At 32.4% G+C, this 19,030-nt stretch overlaps 1 protein-coding gene across 1 annotated transcript; it reads right to left on the reverse strand.

Annotated features, from left to right (window-relative positions):
* Nucleotides 1–795: 795 nt before the first annotated feature.
* Nucleotides 796–12,386, reverse strand: LOC127738235 (uncharacterized). Its single transcript, XM_052249411.1, has 9 exons — nt 12,162–12,386; nt 11,013–11,140; nt 9,510–9,630; nt 8,507–8,579; nt 7,591–7,608; nt 6,194–6,376; nt 4,142–4,296; nt 2,123–2,234; nt 796–1,422 (listed from the first exon to the last, which is right to left on the reverse strand). The coding sequence occupies exons 1-9, from the start codon at nt 12,171–12,173 to the stop codon at nt 1,289–1,291; spliced, it is 936 nt and encodes a 311-aa protein (XP_052105371.1). The 5' UTR covers nt 12,174–12,386; the 3' UTR covers nt 796–1,288.
* Nucleotides 12,387–19,030: the final 6,644 nt, after the last annotated feature.

Genomic DNA, 19,030 nt, shown 5'->3' on the forward strand with positions numbered 1-19,030 from the left:
AGTTTATTATTTGATCTTATAGATCCTCGTGTATCTAATTCTTACACATCCGGGGCTTTTAATTTTGTGTTTGAGTGTTCCTGATAAAGGTAAATTCAGAAAATCTCTTCGGAGGTATGAAATTTATTGTTATTCTAATTATAAAACGTGATTTACACGCATGTAACACTATTTTTGGGGTTTTATTCTACGGGAACTGTACACTATTTTCATGGAGGTAAAGACTGTTGAAAAACAAATTCTGGTGCCATAAGATTTATATAGCATGTTTGTCGATTAATTTGTATGCCCCACCTACGATTGTATGGGCTTTATGTTGTCCGGTGTGTGCGTCCGTTCGTTACTCCGTTCTTTCCATATCATGGTTATAGTTTGTTGTTGTTAAAGGTGATTTATTATGAAGTCGTGGTAACATTAGCTTGAAATTTATCACAAATGTTCATTTTTTGTGAACTTTGAAAGATGATATATAGAAAATGAAGTTTTTACCAAGATCTCGAGATTACTTAGACATTTAAATGTGATAATACGATCGATGCATGGTGTCAGTTGGACAATAACCTCATAGCTTTAACCCATATCCGCTATTTAATTCATGTTTTAAGCATTATTGTTTTATTTAACATTTGATGCCAAGATATTTCATAATACTGCAATTATTGAAAATGAATATAAATTATATTTGGCAAAACATTTCGGATTTTTTTATTTCTCCTTTTGACTCTTTTATCAGAGCGTTCCTGTTGAATCATTTGTAGCCGAAACGCATGTCTGGCGTACACAATTATAACCTGGTAACTTTGATGAGTTTATTTTTCATTTGAATTACATTATTAATGACTAACACAATATATACATATATAACGAGGAAATACATTCTTCAAGGAACACAAAGTTAAAAAAAAAAGACGATCTGATATTTCTAGAGTATAAAGTTCTTTATATCTTTTTATATATATTTATAAAAGATGCTTCATTCACTAAAGGAAATGACTAATAACAACGCGTAGCTATATGACGTACCAAATCCAAGTTATAAGTTTATTCTTTTAAAATGTTTCACTAATGTTCCTCCATTTTTGCTCTACTTTGTTTGTTTTTCATTTTTTCTTGTTTTATAAGGAATAATTTTTACAAAATATATAAACACGTCACATGTGATATAGATTATAACCACATATTTTGTTTGATAAAGTAAGGTAACAAATGTTGAATTAACTTATACTTAGAAAGCTTGATTTTAAAGAATGGACTTGCACAGCACAATGTGAAACATTTGTCCCCAAAGTCAGTTTCCAATAAAACTATGAGACGTTATTTCAAATTTGCAGTCATTGTTTAGATCTCCACTGTATTGCTGAGGTTTCTCACTAGGAAGTTGTCTTAGGCTTACGCGTGTTCTTGTCCATGACAAATATCTACCTAAAAAATACAATTTGATGTACAAATATACACATTTTTTTAAACATTGAAGAATTAAATAACGATGACTATCATATATTCCTTACAATTATTGGTGATAAGTAAGGAAGTAAATTCATTTGTCCAAGTATTTTATTCTCTCATTGAAATATAAATTGAAAACCTTTTGAACAGTGACCACTGAAGAGTGCTAGTAATATCTTTTTATGAATTTTTAACAATTTACAAATATCCATGAAATAAAAATGTTCTTCACACTAATAAATTGCTAATAAGACGATACTTTGATGAAATGATGCACATAAACAACGTTTACAACGAAGGTGATCAAAATCCCTAATTGATTATTAATATTTGATAGACACAACACAAAGCTACAATGTTGGTATTGTTTGTAACACTGCCATCCTATTCAATTACCCAAAGAGTGTCCAACTTATAAGATAATGCAGTTTTGTACAGCAAATGCACATGCCATAAGCAGCGATGACACAAATTTTTTGCTCAGCTTCTAGATATAATGAGAAATAGATAATTTCATATAATGAATATATGTTTGTGAAATTCTTATTGGTTAATAAGAAAACAGATAATATAAGTTAAATGCAAAGTTCGTCATTGTTACTCCAAATAATTTGTTTCAAGTGGCAAAGATGACCGTTAAGCAAAATATATAATAAGAAGGAGAATCAAACAATACCTTCATAAGCCAACGATTCAAACATATCTTTCCCATTAGGAGTTTTTTTAAGTATAAAAAATCTCGAATCTGCTTTCTCTAGGTCGACATCTCTGTCAGGATGCGGAAATTCCTAAAATTCATGTGATGCAGCTTATTTTTATGAACAGATATTGTTTGTGAAATTGGCCTCAATGTTATTTTAGAATCACGGAACAAGGTAGAATATCACGGTAAAAGTATTAAAAATCTGCTTACACACTATAATATGTTTTTTTCTTCATATCTTTGAATCTGTTGAATTACTAAAAAGTTAAATCAGACGCATTTGTACTTATTTTCTTAATTTAATTTTATTGTTTACAGTTTTATACAATTAACTGTTTGTCTGTCAGCAATATTTGGAAATATCTTCCTGTACATTTTGTAAAAAACTAAGAAATTGCCAAAAAACATTTGAAGATTCTCCTGTTTTGAACAACGTCTAAATTATGTCTCTATGAACGATACTTGTAACGAGCATATTTTAATTTCCCAATAAAAAACGTTTATTTATGCAAAATTATGAATAAAAGAAGATGTGGGTACATGTATCCAACTTGTCAGCACCCTAATGATATAACTAGCCATAATTATAACATCTACTGTACAGATCAACATAGTCTTCAGTAAAAGATATTTGTCCAGGCGATATGTTATGCTGTAAATCGCCCGAGACAATAAAAATTTGTTAATAAAACTATCAAATATCTACCACTAACACCAAATTACAAAAAAATTAAAGATATGACTAGAGACAACCACTGGCGAGGTTCATGTCTTAGTATATGTACTTGAACATGTAGAGGGTTAAGCTAGTTTTTGAGAAATCAACCAAACATCTTTTTAATCTCAATCAGTGGACTATAAGTTGATACCTATATTTTGACATTGCACAAGGTCATGTTTTTCTCTTGACTGTTAATGACGTACTTACACAAAATCCTTAAGATGTTGGATGTGTACTGATCGATATTTTAGTCTAAGTCTTAGATACATGATTTTTTTGTTAGTTGTTATTGACTTTGAACTAGCTGTCAGTAACTGCGAGTACTCTCAAATCTGTACTTTGTGTCTTTTTCGTGAGGGATGTACAAATACCATGCTACGTCCGCCCTTTTCAACTGATTTTCATAGTTTGTTCTTATGTTGTACTGTTACACCACTGTCCCAGGTTAGGGGGAGGGTTGGTGCCTGTCGTATTTATTTTTCGTAAATTGTTTTGTTATAAATTAGACCTTTAGTATTCTCAATTGAATTGTTTCATATTTTTCATGTCGGGACCTTTTATAGCCGACTATACGGTATGGGTTTTTTTTTCTCATTGTTGAAGGCCGTATGGTTACCTATAATTGCTTACATCCACTTCATTTGAACTTTAGTGGACAGGTGTTTCATTGGAAATCATACAACATCTGCTTATTTTTATAACAAATGATTAAAAAAACGCACACAATAACGATTAGTACATGAAACTTGTGTAAATCTTTAATAATGGTTTGATAGTTAACAAATCAAAACTCAACCAAAACAAGAATAAAGCATAGAATACTCACAGTTACTAAAAGCAAACTCAGTGTACTTATAACCTGCTTTTTTGAAATCATTAAGTCCTTATGAAAGTTTTTTTTGTCATAGTATTACCAAGAAGAAAATAAAAGCAGCACTGCGAATTATTCCGTTCAAACAAAAAGGTTTACTCCAGGAGTTCGACGTTTTTTCTATAATTTACTTACTAAAAATTAAAATTTTATAGCTACACTAACATATCTTACATTCATCCAACTAACTAAATATTGTGTTTCTTTTGATATGCATGGGTTAAAAAAGATACCAGTGCGTAAATCGAAGGATAGTCAAGTCGCCTTTGAAATATCTGCATATAATATTTTACAGACGACTGTCTGTCGGTCAATTCTGACATCAAATAAAAAAAAAGCAAAATGCAGTGTTTGAAAAAGAAAAACTAAAAGGCCAATTTTACTATTAAGTTGTAATTACCTCCGCGTATACATCTTCTTCATTTTTGACTGTGATATATAGTCCCTTCTCTGCAGTACCCTTCTCGACACGTAGAATACATACATATGTGTTGTTCGGATGTTTTTTTGTTCCACTCAGAACTAAATAATTGCAACATTTGAAGGTAAAACCACCTATAAAACATTGTGTAATTAAAACAGATACAGATAAGCCTTGTTATTCATTCCAAATATTATTTGTATGGATACCAAAAAAGCTTCTTGCATGTATTATATTAATGCTATGCTTTCTAAAGTGGTATGTATATTCTATTAATTACACACTACACTATGTATGGCATGTACTTTATATTGTCAACTAAATACACCCTGATCTCTAAATGAGATTATTTTGGCAGTTTTCGCAGTCTGAAAGGAGTTTGAAGCCCTAATGTAAATATGTAAGACAAAAAATTAAATTAAAGTACTAACGATTGACATGTAAATTTCAAATTATAAGTAAATGATAAAAGGAATGATTGGAAAGTACAGCAGACCACATCAACCACCAAAACACATCTTATCCAGCAGACCACATCAACCACCAAAACACATCTTATCCAGCAGACCATATCAAACACCAAAACACATCTTATCCAGCAGACCACACCAACCACCAAAACATATCTTATCCAGCAGACCACATCAACCATCAAAACACATCTTATCCAGCAGACCACATCAACCACCAAAACACATCTTATCCAGCAGACCATATCAACCACCAAAACACATCTTATCCAGCAGACCACACCAACCACCAAAACATATCTTATCCAGCAGACCACATCAACCATCAAAACACATCTTATCCAGCAGACTTCATCAACCACCAAAACACATCTTACCCAGCAGACCACATCAACCACCAAAACACATCTTATCCAGCAGACCACATCAACCACCAAAACACATCTTATCCAGCAGACCACATCAACCACCAAAACACATCTTATCCAGCAGACCATATCAACCATCAAAACACGTCTTATCCAGCAGACCACATCAACCACCAAAACACATCTTATCCAGCAGACCACATCAACCACCAAAACACATCTCATCCAGCAGACCACATCAACCACCAAAACACATCAGGGGCGGATCCAGCCATTTATAAAAGGGGGGTTCCTAACCCAGGATAAAGGGGGGGGGTTCCAACTATATGTCCCCATTCAAATGCATTGATCGTCAAAAAAAAGGGGGGTTCCAACCCCCGGAACCCACCCCCCCCCCCCACCCCCACCCCCCTGGATCCGCCACTGCACATCTTATGCAGCAGACCACATCAACCACCAAAACACATCTTATCCAGCAGACCACATCAACCACCAAAACACATCTTATCCAGCAGACCACATCAACCACCAAAACACATCTTATCCAGCAGACCACATCAACCATCAAAACACGTCTTATCCAGCAGACCACATCAACCACCAAAACACATCTTATCCAGCAGACCACATCAACCACCAAAACACATCTTATCCAGCAGACCACATCAACCACCAAAACACATCTTATCCGAGGAACAGACGTACACACAGACAGAAAACAACGAGCAACACAATTATGGTTCAGAGTGTTTAATGAAGCACAACACTAATAGGAAATATAATCAATATTGACCCTCATAATTTTGAACTGGCTTTCTAACAAAGTATAGGTTAAACTGTTAATATCATACATGTACATATGTATCTATTTAGTATATTACATAGATTTTAATTTCCGTTAGTTAGGGTTTTGAAAAAATCTTTAAAAATGAAAAATTTATATGTAAAATAATTTTCATTATTTGGAAAAAGCACAGGGACCAAAATGAGAAACAACACTGTCTATTACTACATGTCAAGATTCAGGCACATATTGTGATGGACTTCAGCTGGTCCCTAAACACTAATGTATAATAGTTCAGCGAAATGGACGCCACACTAAATGCCAATACATACAAATTAACTAAAATGAATAAAAACAGTATCAGTTTGACAGTTGAATTAATTAGCTCTGATTTATGGTCTGTACATACCCCTTTCTGTGACATCACGTGGTAATGATTCCATATCTAGTTTGTTTTCAGCTGTACATTTGACATATTTCGTGTCGTTGCATTCGGATATATAACAGTCATATGAAAATATGTATTTGACATTGTATACATATGGTTGATCTCTTTGAAATATTTTTTTAATCACGTAACTAAAGTTGAAACCTGAAATTGAACAGAAATAACAACTCTTAAGATTTTCGTGTAATTATTTTAATATTTGACCGTTTGTTATTTATATATACGTATATATGTACCATGCATTATTAAAATCTAGATGTGTCGGGTAAACATAATTTTCACGTCTGCTGTTTATTTGTCACATGAACCATGCTTCTATGATAAGAAGGTCATACGAAATCAAGTAAAACGCAAACTCGATCTGTAACTAGATACTATACATTTATAAGACAAAATATCAGCTCATTGTATACAGCCATAAAAAAATAGTCGGTTCAACTGTTGAAAGGGACCATCAGTGGAGTTGTTATGGAATAGATTTGCTAGATCTGATGCCTCGTGTTGGGAATTGTCGTGTTCTCTTTAAGTTAAATAACCGTTGCAACAACTCTTTGAGAGATCCGTTATTGCAGGTTGATTGTAGTTTTTGTCCTTGTGCAACAAATGCTTTTTTCCCTAGTATAATTCAAATCCGCCTATTCATTCCGGACAACTCACTTTACAAAATTGAATGTTCTTGTTTTAAATATGCATGGAATATAATAAACTGTCGTAAACAAAACCATAAAACAATATTTAATCAATCTAACGAAATAATGAGTTCGTCCTTTGCTTTCGAAGTTGGGCTCAGTTTTTTTTATATATTTTGTTTTTATAAGCATCGCTTGACATGCCTTTGTACTAGTTATACATTGGTATGTATTTACTTTGATATATAGCAGTTCTCAGTTTAAAGAAGACCTGACACGAAATCGGTTCTTTCCTTTATTTCCTTTACATTGGCTTAAAAGACGTTTGTGTGAAGGTTTTTCAACTACATGTTTCCCGTTTCTTATATATAGGCCAATTATGCAATAATCTAATTGTAATTTTGAAAAATGCAAGGGCCATGCTGGTATTTTTATCTCTATTTAATTATTAAATGCAATTCAAAATATGCAATGGTCCTTTTTAAACATGAGAATAAATCTTCGTAGCGAAACTTTACTGTGAAGTTAATTTTAAAATATCTAATAGTGGTGTTATTTACCTTAATTGGAATTTTTACATGTCTTTACAAAATTTACCATTAAGAAAATTTGTCCATGCTGCATATTTTCTATACAGTCGAAAAATATTTTATTTTAATAAATTTAAGTATCGGTTTTAACTTAGGTCACACAATTCTAAGAGTAAGATACAATTACAACAATACGAACCTGCATCTATGTCAATATCTGAAATAAACAAACCGCTTTCAGTATAATATGAAATATTGTGGTGATTAGTTTTCTTTTTTTTTTATCTCACCTTAATCTTAACATGAAAATTTTTCCAGGGATATTAATTTTGATGATCAAATTGAAAACCCAACACTGTTAATATTCTGCACTTTCAAAACGACTTGAAAATGAGATTAAGTTCCATTTATAATCATAGCATGTCGAAACCTAATCAAGTCAGTCAAAATTTTGGTCCAACATAGTACTTTTGAGATATAGAGGGCCGTTTCTCCCAAAAATGAAAATATTTGGTACAGATAACTGATAACCACGGAGGATATGGTCCACTTTTGCCGTAACCACAATCCAGTTCTCTTTTCCTCGATTGTGACTTTACCGAATGCGACTTATCACAGTATTTTTACTAATGGCACAGTCTTGTTTCTCATTAAAAATACTATGATAAGTCGCATTCGGTAAAGTCACAATCGAGGAAAAGAGAACTGGATTGTGATTACGGCAAAAGTGGACCATATCCTCCATGGTTATCTGTGACACAGATTTTCCATAACGATTAACCAAATAATAATGAAGTCCGTTAATCTTTCGAAGGGATTACTTCAACTTTACCATTGTGGAACCACGGATGCATTATTTGTGAGCAAAAACCCTCTATAAAGGAAATCATGATAGGAAAAGCAAGCCCTGGAATATCATATCAACTGGGAAATATTTATGTTTTTTTTTTCTTTCAATTAGAAATAATACATTTTGTAACAGATACGAATGCATTTCGAAGATCGTTCATTTTCTATGGAATAGAAGACCATGCTACTAGGTTATGTCTTTAGAATATGGATGAATGTTTAGAATTTTTTCCAATATTGTGAATAAAGTGCACAAAGATACTTGCCTGTAGGTTGATATATCGATAGTTTAATTTCAATCATTCTTAAATCTCCGTCTTGTTCTTTTCTATCTATAACCTACACAATAAACAACATGTTTATATAAAAATATGTCCAGAATAGCTCGTATTAATCAGTAGTTTTATATATGAGTAAAGAGATATGTTGGATATACATCAATGAGACACCAGCCCTACAACACAAACATATATATATAGAACAAATGTTTACATCATACGTCGAGCTCAAAATCGCTACTGTCCAGACCGGTAGTGACAAAATATAACAAAGAATGATGACGATGTTTCTTGCTTGGACAAGGACACTAAAACGGACTGTATTAAACTATTTTAATTTTTATGCGATATTTTTAATTCAATCTAAACTCATAAAAGTGTGTAGTTTGTAATGAGTGAACAAGACAAATGTTAGCAACTATCAAAATCTAAATAATCTCCCCTCAACTATATATTTGCTATTTAGTGAAACATCTAAACTTTTGCGAGCAGCTATCGCATGTGCTTAACTAACCTAATCATAAAATCTTGAATTACAGAATTGAATAAAGTTACCAAATTTGCAAGTGGAAACTAGCTACGGGATGGGATTCATTTTTTTTTTACAATACTAACATGATCATAAGTGTCATAAGATTTCAGAATGTTCTCCCCTCCACAACTTTTTCGAAAAGGAGACTGTTTCTTTGAACTTGTGGTCGACGGATTGCCATCATATCATTTACAACAAAATGCTTAAGCTACAGTTAAAATTTACAAAACTGCTTTCTCCATATCACTATGACTTTTAACCATGATAAATAAACGTTACATTTCACAAATTAAAAATTAAATCACAAAATATTTCATTGTACCATAAGTCACTTATTCTGCACATAAGGTGACTTATTGAAAATCGAGAGCTCATTGATGGCAAGCTTGCAAGCATTAATTACACCAATTAGTGAATATGTACATAAGAGCGAGAGGGAGAGATTTTAAATTTACTTACCAAGGTTATACATCTGCCTTCCTGAGAAAAATCTAACAGTTCTTTCAACATTTCAACAATAGTAACATGATCAAAATGGCTTACAGACTGGTCATTTAAAGCAATGATTCGGTCATCGTCTCTAAAAAGTAGAAAATAAATAATATACATCCGGTAGATGTAGTGTTACATAGCCAATTCTTAATTCTTAATTATAAACGACAACAGATTTTTAAGTGGTCAATGGTAACTTATTATTTTCTGTTAAAAATGAGACAAAGCATATGCTAATTTATCATTCATTTTGAACCAATAGATAGGTTTTCAACTATAGACTATTGCCCAGGACTTATATAGTATATAAACCGCTAGGGCGACTAGGGTAATGGGCAACAGGATGATATGTATGCGTCCGTTTGGCTATGCGAGATGTTTAAATACGCATCCACGTCCGATCAGAATGGAATCGTTCGATGTACTGCCTCGTTCGGGGAGAGTCGGTCACGCTTAAAAAAGCCCTTGCATTAACACTTTTAGAGGTTTCGTAGGCGTATTGCTGCATTGCAAAATGTTTAGCTTATTATGGTCATGAACATGATGACAAATTTGCCTCAAGACGTTAACCAATCAATCAATTAAACAGATCTTTTGGAATTTTTGAGTATTTGGATCTGATTAACAACGCCCACATGATCTCTGAAGCACGGTTTTTGTTATTTACAACTTTATTATATATGTCAGTAATGTGTTAAGACGTTTTGTTGGTTATCTGAGAGACTTAGCTATATGGCATTGATTGTTAAAACATATGTAATTTGGGTATCTGCAGCAGAGTAAAGGAAAATCCAGTTCTTCATCTTGATTTTAACTCCAAAAGAAAATTCAACAGAGTTATAATCGTTTTTCAGGATTTTCGTTTTTTAAGTTAAACTTTGTAAACTCTCAAATGGAATTTACTTTCTTTTTTATTTCACGTACTGTTGTGATTTTCATACAAGCAATATATTGGTAGGGGTTTTGTTTGCAGGGACAATATAAAAAGAAGATGTGATATGATTGCCAATGAGACAACTCTCCACAATAGACCAATTGACACAGAAATTAACAACTATAGGTCACCGTACGGCCTTCGACAATGAGCAAAACCCATACCGCATAGTCAGCTATAAAAGGCCCCGAAATGACAAATGTAAAACAATTCAAACGAGAAAACTAACGGTCTAATTTATGTACAAAATAATGAACGAAAAACAAATATGAAACACAGCAACAAACTACAACCACTGAATTACATGTTCCTGACTTTAACAACACCATATTTGTAATGGAGGTGTGACGGGTGTTAAACAACAATTGTACACATAAAGTTAATTTTACATAAATATTAATAAAAGCATTAAGGTTTTGTAAAATTCTGATATGTATTACCAACCCATAATCCATTCGACGATTGACGATTGGGGATTGATTACATGAATATCATGAAAATGAATAAGCATAATTGATATTTTCATTGCGCATTACCTGATGTTTTCCTCGTCATTGTTCAATATTTCTGACTTTCTTATAAAATGTTCTCCATTTGTAGAACAAACACTGAATAGATTTGCTTCTGTCTCCATTGATCTACTCCGAAACAGAACTTTAGATTCCTAGTAAAAATGATAATAGGTACTGTGTTATTATTTAAGTGATGACAATTGTTATGGTCTTATTATTCCGAGACAAGATATCTTCGTTTTTGGTTGGAAAGTATCGTAAACTGTACAAAAATGTATGTAGTATATTATATTGGCCTTCTATGATATTATAAATAAAAAGCAAGTGTTTTACGGCACAGACTCGTATTTGAAAATAAATCTATCTGGTTAAGTTATTATATATAATTCAATGACTGATGCTCGTTGAACGTCCAGTGGCAAATAGTTTATGCATATTAAGAACAAGAGCAAATTGACAATTAACACATTAGTAGGTTATGATAGGTACGTAGATCGGGATGAAGAGCGGCAAACTTGTACGACAACTTGAAAATATGAAATGCTTAAAACCTGTCAAATTATTCACCCCCCCCCCCCCCACCCCCACAAAAAAAAACAAAAAAAAACAATCACAAAAACAAAAGACATATAAACAATAACAATAAAACCACAAAATAATTTAAAATAAATCACAATAAAATAAAACTGTAGGTGCATATAAGCCTTCCCTAAAATGACCTAACTTTAGAACTTGAAGCAGAGAAAATTACATGGATTCTATATGTTCAAACAATTGATTTCGATGGAATTACATTTTATTTTTTTGGATATTTGGACTGCGAATTTTATTGTAAAATCGGTGGCTTATATATAATAAGTGATTTGTTAAAATCACAGGTTATTTTCAGGAAAATAAAAGTGGCATCTAACAGAATGAATATATGCACACATACACCCAGCCAAATGTTAGCACGAATTTAGAGCATGGGTTGCATGTGTGTGAGTAGTGATTAAACATGAGATACAAAATCATCAAATTTTAAAGTAATCCTGTTTGAACTTACAGAAACGTCTGAAATTTTCAATATTATCATAACATTAATATAATTTACATTTTGTCTCATTTTTTTTCGACGCAAATTAAAATTTAATTAATGAATTTCTAACTAAGTGAAAAGTAAATATATCGTACCTGTTGTTCCATGTTTTGTAAATAAAGGTATAACTGCAATAATGTTATTATTCCTTCGTCTAGTGTACTTGTTGTAGGTTAACCATATTTATATATATTAATATAAGGAAAACTTTTCTCGGAAAGTTGTTGTTTTGAAACACCGTAAAGCAACACTCAATGAAGGAAACTACTAGGGAAGTTTTCTGCTATACTCGAGAAAATTTTTCTTTTAATCTACCTAACATTATAAGGTTACTGCGTAACTTCAGTAGAATATTTTCCGCGTAAAGCGTAAAGTGATTACTCCTTTAAATGAAACGATATGTAGGCTGCATAATCTTATTGTTTTTTTTTCTTTTTCCTTCGTGATCGTCATTTCCAATGAATGCCACTGCTCTAATGTTTTCACAAAGGGCTATATAATAAATAGACATTTTCTAAAAGTCACCTACACTGACACTTATAAAGACACTGACACCTACACTGACTACAAAATAGGGGAACCGTAACAAAATGTAGAAATGTACTGAATGAATGACCTCGTAAAACTATGTAGGATTCAGCAGAGGTCAAAAATACATAAATTCTGTAATTGGTTTTATATATTTTTTTATTCGGAATCGGAACTAGAAACACTGAGTGCTCTCATTAGTTATGGAAATATTTTAGTGATGAACTTGTGATATTCAATCTGGTTTATCTAATTGTCTCTATCGACGAATTCGACTTTCGTTTTCTATGTTTGCAACCGTTCACGATACCGGTTTTAAGGTAGCGCGGTTAAAACACAAAATTGGATCACTTCTCACATAGCCAACAGTCAATGAATGGAGATATTTTCGGGGGAAATAGTTGAAATTACAGTTCGCGGTGGGCGCATTTGATGGCACATCTACAGAAATATATCGTCCGACAACAGAGCCGCAACAGCAATATTTTTCCAGTCACCGTCGTTATCCCTGTATATATACACACTCTATTTCTTTTTAATCCTGATATATGCTATATTAAATCTGTTTACTTTGGACACCAGAATGACGCCCAACTATTGATGCTAATGCGACAAAAAGGTCAGGAATTGGCTTTTCCCGATCAATTTTTTTGTTACATTTTTGTAGCAGGCAAAATTTCTCCAAAGTCGGTATCCTATATAGATGCAATATATACGGCAGCTTAAGAACCTGCAGATCTGTATAGAAAATACAGCAAATGCAATAGACTTTTAACGAAATATCGTGTTACGGTACAATACATACAATTGGCGAATTGAAGTGCTATAAAGATTCGGGACACAGTGGAGACACCTATGATGAACACATTTTCGGCCATTGGTGATATCTTTACAGGCTTGATTTGTCGCCTACGTTAGGGCCATTGGTGATACCTTTACAGGCTTGATTTGTCGTCTACGTTAAGGCCATTCGTGATATCGTTACAGGCTTGATTTGTCGTCTACGTTAGCAGTTCTTGAGGGTCTGTATAGGGTTACAGACTAGAGAACGATGTACAAAATAGCCTAAAAATTAAAGAATACAGAAACGAAGACCCTTCAATCGTACCTCTTTACTTAATAAGTCATAATTTAACTTTGTTGTAAGTATATTCAGTATATCTGGAAACAGGTTTAATATCTTTATAGACACGTGTTCATTAATTTATTTTACCACCAAACTAGACACTGGACGATTTCATGTTTTAACCAAGAAACAAACGGTATGCTATTTTCGATTTGACAGTTCTTACTGTTTCCCAATATGCTCGTAATACAGAGATTTTACAAATTCTACTTTATTAAAATAGCGTATTCTTCAGAAATTTGAGAAATTTTACAGATCATGTGTTTTCATTTCTTGAAAAGGTTCGGAAAAGGTTATTATTTTGAAGAAACACATTGAAACAGATTTTACATTCGTCTACGCAAGGTAAACATTTAGTGGATCTTAACAGAAAATAACATTTTTTAGTCTAAATGAGCTGTTACCATTCCGATTTAATCACATTGAAAGCCGTATATTAATGAAGTCAAAATATGACCAATCTGCCTATTTTTGCACATATAAAGTTAATTAGATCATTGTTATGCCAGATTCGTCTATTTCATAAAATATTTTAAGCACTTTTTAAAAAGCCCTTTTTTTACCAAGTACAATATGAAGATAGGTCAATTCTCAACTACTAAACAGAGCCAATAAACTAACAAATCATTGAATGTTTTATACAGCATTTAAGATATAGATTAGAAAAACAAATATAACTTAAATACAGTAGCTGTGGTCATTATACACCTTGAGATAGACCTTCTGAAAAAGGTTACCTGTCGTCCTAGGCATAAGTGTAAGCGTCAGTATCGATAAGTTTTCGAAAATGTCTAATATGAATTATAATTTGTATTCTAATCTGCACTGCATTTTTCCGTGATCATGCGTACGTGAAGAAGTATTCGAAAAAAGACCAGGAAATTAATGAGCGATGGACAAGAGAACACCTCACAAGGTAGAGAGCATGCTCACTTGAGGTTGAATCCAAATTTCAGGAAGGTATAATTCAAAGTCCCTGAGAATAAGAGTACGAACTTTCATACATGGCAATAAGGTGTAAGAATATATAAGACTAGGGGATTTAAAATGCATCAAAATCTAAATGTACATATATAAATACAATAAAATTTATAAATTAAACAGGTACGATATTTTTACATTTCACTTGATGAGACATTCATCGAGCGTCACTGGTGAGTCTTTTGTAGACGAAACGCGCATCTGTCGTACACAATTTCAATCTTGGTATCCATGATGAGTTTATTTACAACCACTGGGTCGATGCCACTGCGGGTAGAATTTTTCTCCCCGAGTATTTCACCAGCCCAGTAGTAAGCACTTCTGTGTTGACATGAATTATCATTGATATGGTCATAATTATAAATTAACTGTTACCAAAACTTTGAATTTTTCGAAATACTAAGGATTTTCTACCCAAGGAATAAACTACCGTAGCTGTATTCGGCAAAACGTTTAGAAATTTGGGTATTAAATGCTTTTCCAACTTCATACTTTATATGCTCATTTTGATTTTTTTTATTCCAGCGTCACTGGTGAGTCTTCTGTAGACGAAAAGCGCGTCTGGCGTACACAATTTCAATCCTGGTATCTATGGTGAGTTTATTTACAACCACTGGGTCGATGCCATTGCTGGTGGAGTTTTTCATTCCCGAGAGTATCACCGGTCCAGTAGTCACCTCTTCTGTGTTGACATGAGTTATTATTGATATGGTCATAATTATAAATTAACTGTTACCAAAATTTTTTTCGAAATACTAAGGATTTTCTACCTCAGGAATAGATCACCTTAGCTGTATTTGGCAAAACATTTAGGAAAGGGTCCTCAATGCTTTCCAACGTCGTACTTTATTTGCCGTTTTAACTTTTTTTATTCGAGTGTCACTGAAGAGTCTTCTGTAGACGTCTAGTGTACACAATATGAATCCTGGTATCTATGATGAGTTTATTCACATGGTATATATAGCATACTTGCATAAAGCTTGGTACAAAATATTTCAGGAAGCTCTGATTTGTAAATCTTTAGAAAATTGCAACGAAAATTTCATGGGACAAACGTAAATATTGACTATATATTGACGTTGCGCACGATGTTGGTACCAATTCCATTTTGCTATAGATTAGCATAAAAATAAATACGTAGACTGGTCAGTTCGATAAAAATATAGTGATTTCTGATTGAATTCATTCCATTAGACTTGAAATTAAAGTAAAAAAGGAACCGAAATTCAAAATACCAGGAATTATAACACTTAATTATCCCATTTTTACGCAAAAACGTAATGTCCAACGTTTCATTTTGTGTGCAAAAGATCAAAGTTCCGTTTCTCTCCTACGGTATTTTTTCTCTGACCATCGTAAAACTTCACAATAATATTGCTATTGTTATAATTATTCGCGTGTTAAAGCAAAATCATTATCACTGAAACCGTAATCCGGAAAATGTTATTTTTGTAAACGGTCTGAAAAATGTCCATCCGTATGCAAAGTAAGTATATTTCGGGTTTGCGCATTTATACCGTGAAATTGAAAAAGCTGAGAGAAAAAATATTTATTATATTTGAAAGTTTTTTTACTTTTCTCCTGGTTCATGATATTTTTTTGCCGGAAACCATGCGTATAGTTTCTATTGCAATGACTTCAAAAAGTATAGCCATCTTGTCCCAACGAAAAAAACGCTGTATTTTCTTTAAAAATTGAGGTTTTAACCAGCTGTCTATCAAATAAGCATAGTTAGATCATAAAAAATAAAACTTGGCGGTAAAGGTTTTTCTGTTTTTCTTCTTAAACAATATAGTGTTTAATATTTTTTCGTTAGGCAACAAGGTTTTTAGATCGTTTCAAAAAGTATAGCCGTTTTGTCCCAACGTTCGCAAAACGTAATTGATGTCATGCTCTGGTTTTTAATTTTATATCGTAATTATTTGTTTCCAGTTTAATTCGAATGAAAATAAAAATACACGTATAAATTACAATACAACCACTGTATGAGAAAGGAATAGTTTAAGTTTAAATTCAAATGTTGACCAAATGAGATCGATATAAAAAAAATATCGGGATCTTAGGTTTTTTTTTTTATAGCATATTTGTTTTATATAAGGAACATTGTCTATCTGCAAGTTTTAAATCGTCAAAAGTAACATGTATATTTTTTTTGTTAATAAAATAAAATAGAGAAAACCCATTGCTGGCAATTATAACAAACAAAGGATATGCCACAAAAGTACGGGAATGAGAAAATTTAAAACATGAGTCCCGAATGTTTAACTTCCTAAATATTTTGCGACAAAGAAAGCATCGGGAAATGATAAAATATAGAAAGGAAACGAAAACGGGAAGAAATGCAATAAAGGGAATAAATATGCAAAAAATAGGAGAATATGAATTCAAAATCTAATTTATATTAAAAATAAATCTGTGTAAATTTGGACATTATTGTATCGGATTCATTAATGCGAACTGCTGCCGAAAGGAAAATTATCAATTATGGCCTGGAAAGACTGACAACTCCTGTAAATGAATTTCATTAAAAAAATATCTATACGACCACTTTGAGTTTTATTTGTAAATTTATGCATTTTTTCAGACAAACCGAAATCGGTTACCAAATTCACAACAGTAAATTGACATCATCAATAATATGCTTGAACGCCTGAAACTTTCTTTGAAATCGTCGAAATCGCCTTATTTTGAGGAACGTCGTGAAACGCTAAGTAGTACCAACATCGTGCGCAACGTCATTATATATTTCGCGGTATTTACACATAAATCTTCCTCAAAAGCTTGCAATTTAAACGATGCACAACATTATTTCACATTATTGTTTATCGTATTAACTTATAGCAACCATAAAGACCGAGGAAGATAAATAAAGTAAAAATATCTTTTAAAAAGGCATTTAAAATAAACGATCGACAAAAACAGTAAAATCTTATATAAAATATATGCTTTTAAATATAATTGTATAATACATAATGGCCATGTATGAAATTTTCGACCTATTGTTCTCAGGAACTAAAAGTTAGAGCTTTATATGAGCATACTCTACTTCATATCAATCGTTCATTAACTCCCTGTCTTTCGAATTCTTATAACGGGAGTATACTTATATTTGGTCATCAATAGCACATATATATAGTTAATCATGTTTAATAATGCAAACGAGAAGTCGTATTCGTTTAGAATTTTTCTTGATGGAGAGAGCTTATAACAGATTAACAGGCAAAATTATATTTTTTCTTATAATTGCCTTATCCCCTTGAGAGACCACATCGTACAGCACATAATACCGGGTATTACGGGGCAAAAGGTAATTTTAAAAGCAAGAAGTTTTGACTTGGAAGCTGACAATAGGTCTCATACTACATGTATAACATGAATTCATTTCTATAAAAAATATACCGCAAAATTAGTTTTTATCCAGGAATTTGTATCCAAAAGCCTCAGAATATGTTACCATAAATCTGAGGAGACGTGTTTGAGCAAACAGAGCACTTGGGACGTCTTCTTTTGATAGAGGGATATTCATAACTGGTATATTTTGTTTAATCACAACAGCTATAATTCCTTAAGCTTTTTTGTTTTTATATATTTAGTATTTGGAATCATTGAAACATTTTTTTATGATCCCATATCCATGTTAATTAATTTTTCAGGCGAGTATTCTTTCAGGTTCACATCTATGTGTGCTCACCTCTACGTTTAGATCAAGAACATGTACTTGTTCAATGTAACTGTTAATGTCCAGCGGCAAATATTACATGGATTTTCAGGACAAGAACATGTTAACGCGATATCAATGAACAGGGCATGCTATATTTACACTGAGACGTATTTTTTTGGCTCAAAGGGTAACAACCCACATGTGACAACCAACCATTTTTATCATTTTTTTCTCAGTCAGTTTGTTCTTGCTCTATGTTGCGTACTTAGTAGAAAAACAATAAATACCAATTTTCTACTCTTTTGTTTGACTTGATTGGATATCAAACTCCAACAACCTTCAGAAATATTTGCGAGTTCGCTGCCACGAAACCTTGGGGCTGGTTTGCTGTAATGGAATACTGTAATTTACAAATTTACAACACTGGAGTTACAGTAGTTTTTATATCGTATGTTGTTTTATCGTAATTAAAGTTTTGATTCGTTTAAATAGATAATTTTTACAGGAAAAGTAAATATATTTATTTTGATTAAAAAACATAACTGATGTCTATTTCTTTTATTTGTTAGACAATGCAGTTGCAAATACACGAATAAGATTCGAAATTACAGAAATATCCAGATATAATTAACAAAAACAGCAGCAATGAAAGACTCAAAGAGTTTTGA

The sequence above is a fragment of the Mytilus californianus genome, unplaced genomic scaffold (genome assembly GCF_021869535.1).
Source record: "Mytilus californianus isolate M0D057914Y unplaced genomic scaffold, xbMytCali1.0.p SCAF_4, whole genome shotgun sequence".
Lineage (NCBI taxonomy): Eukaryota > Metazoa > Mollusca > Bivalvia > Mytilida > Mytilidae > Mytilus > Mytilus californianus.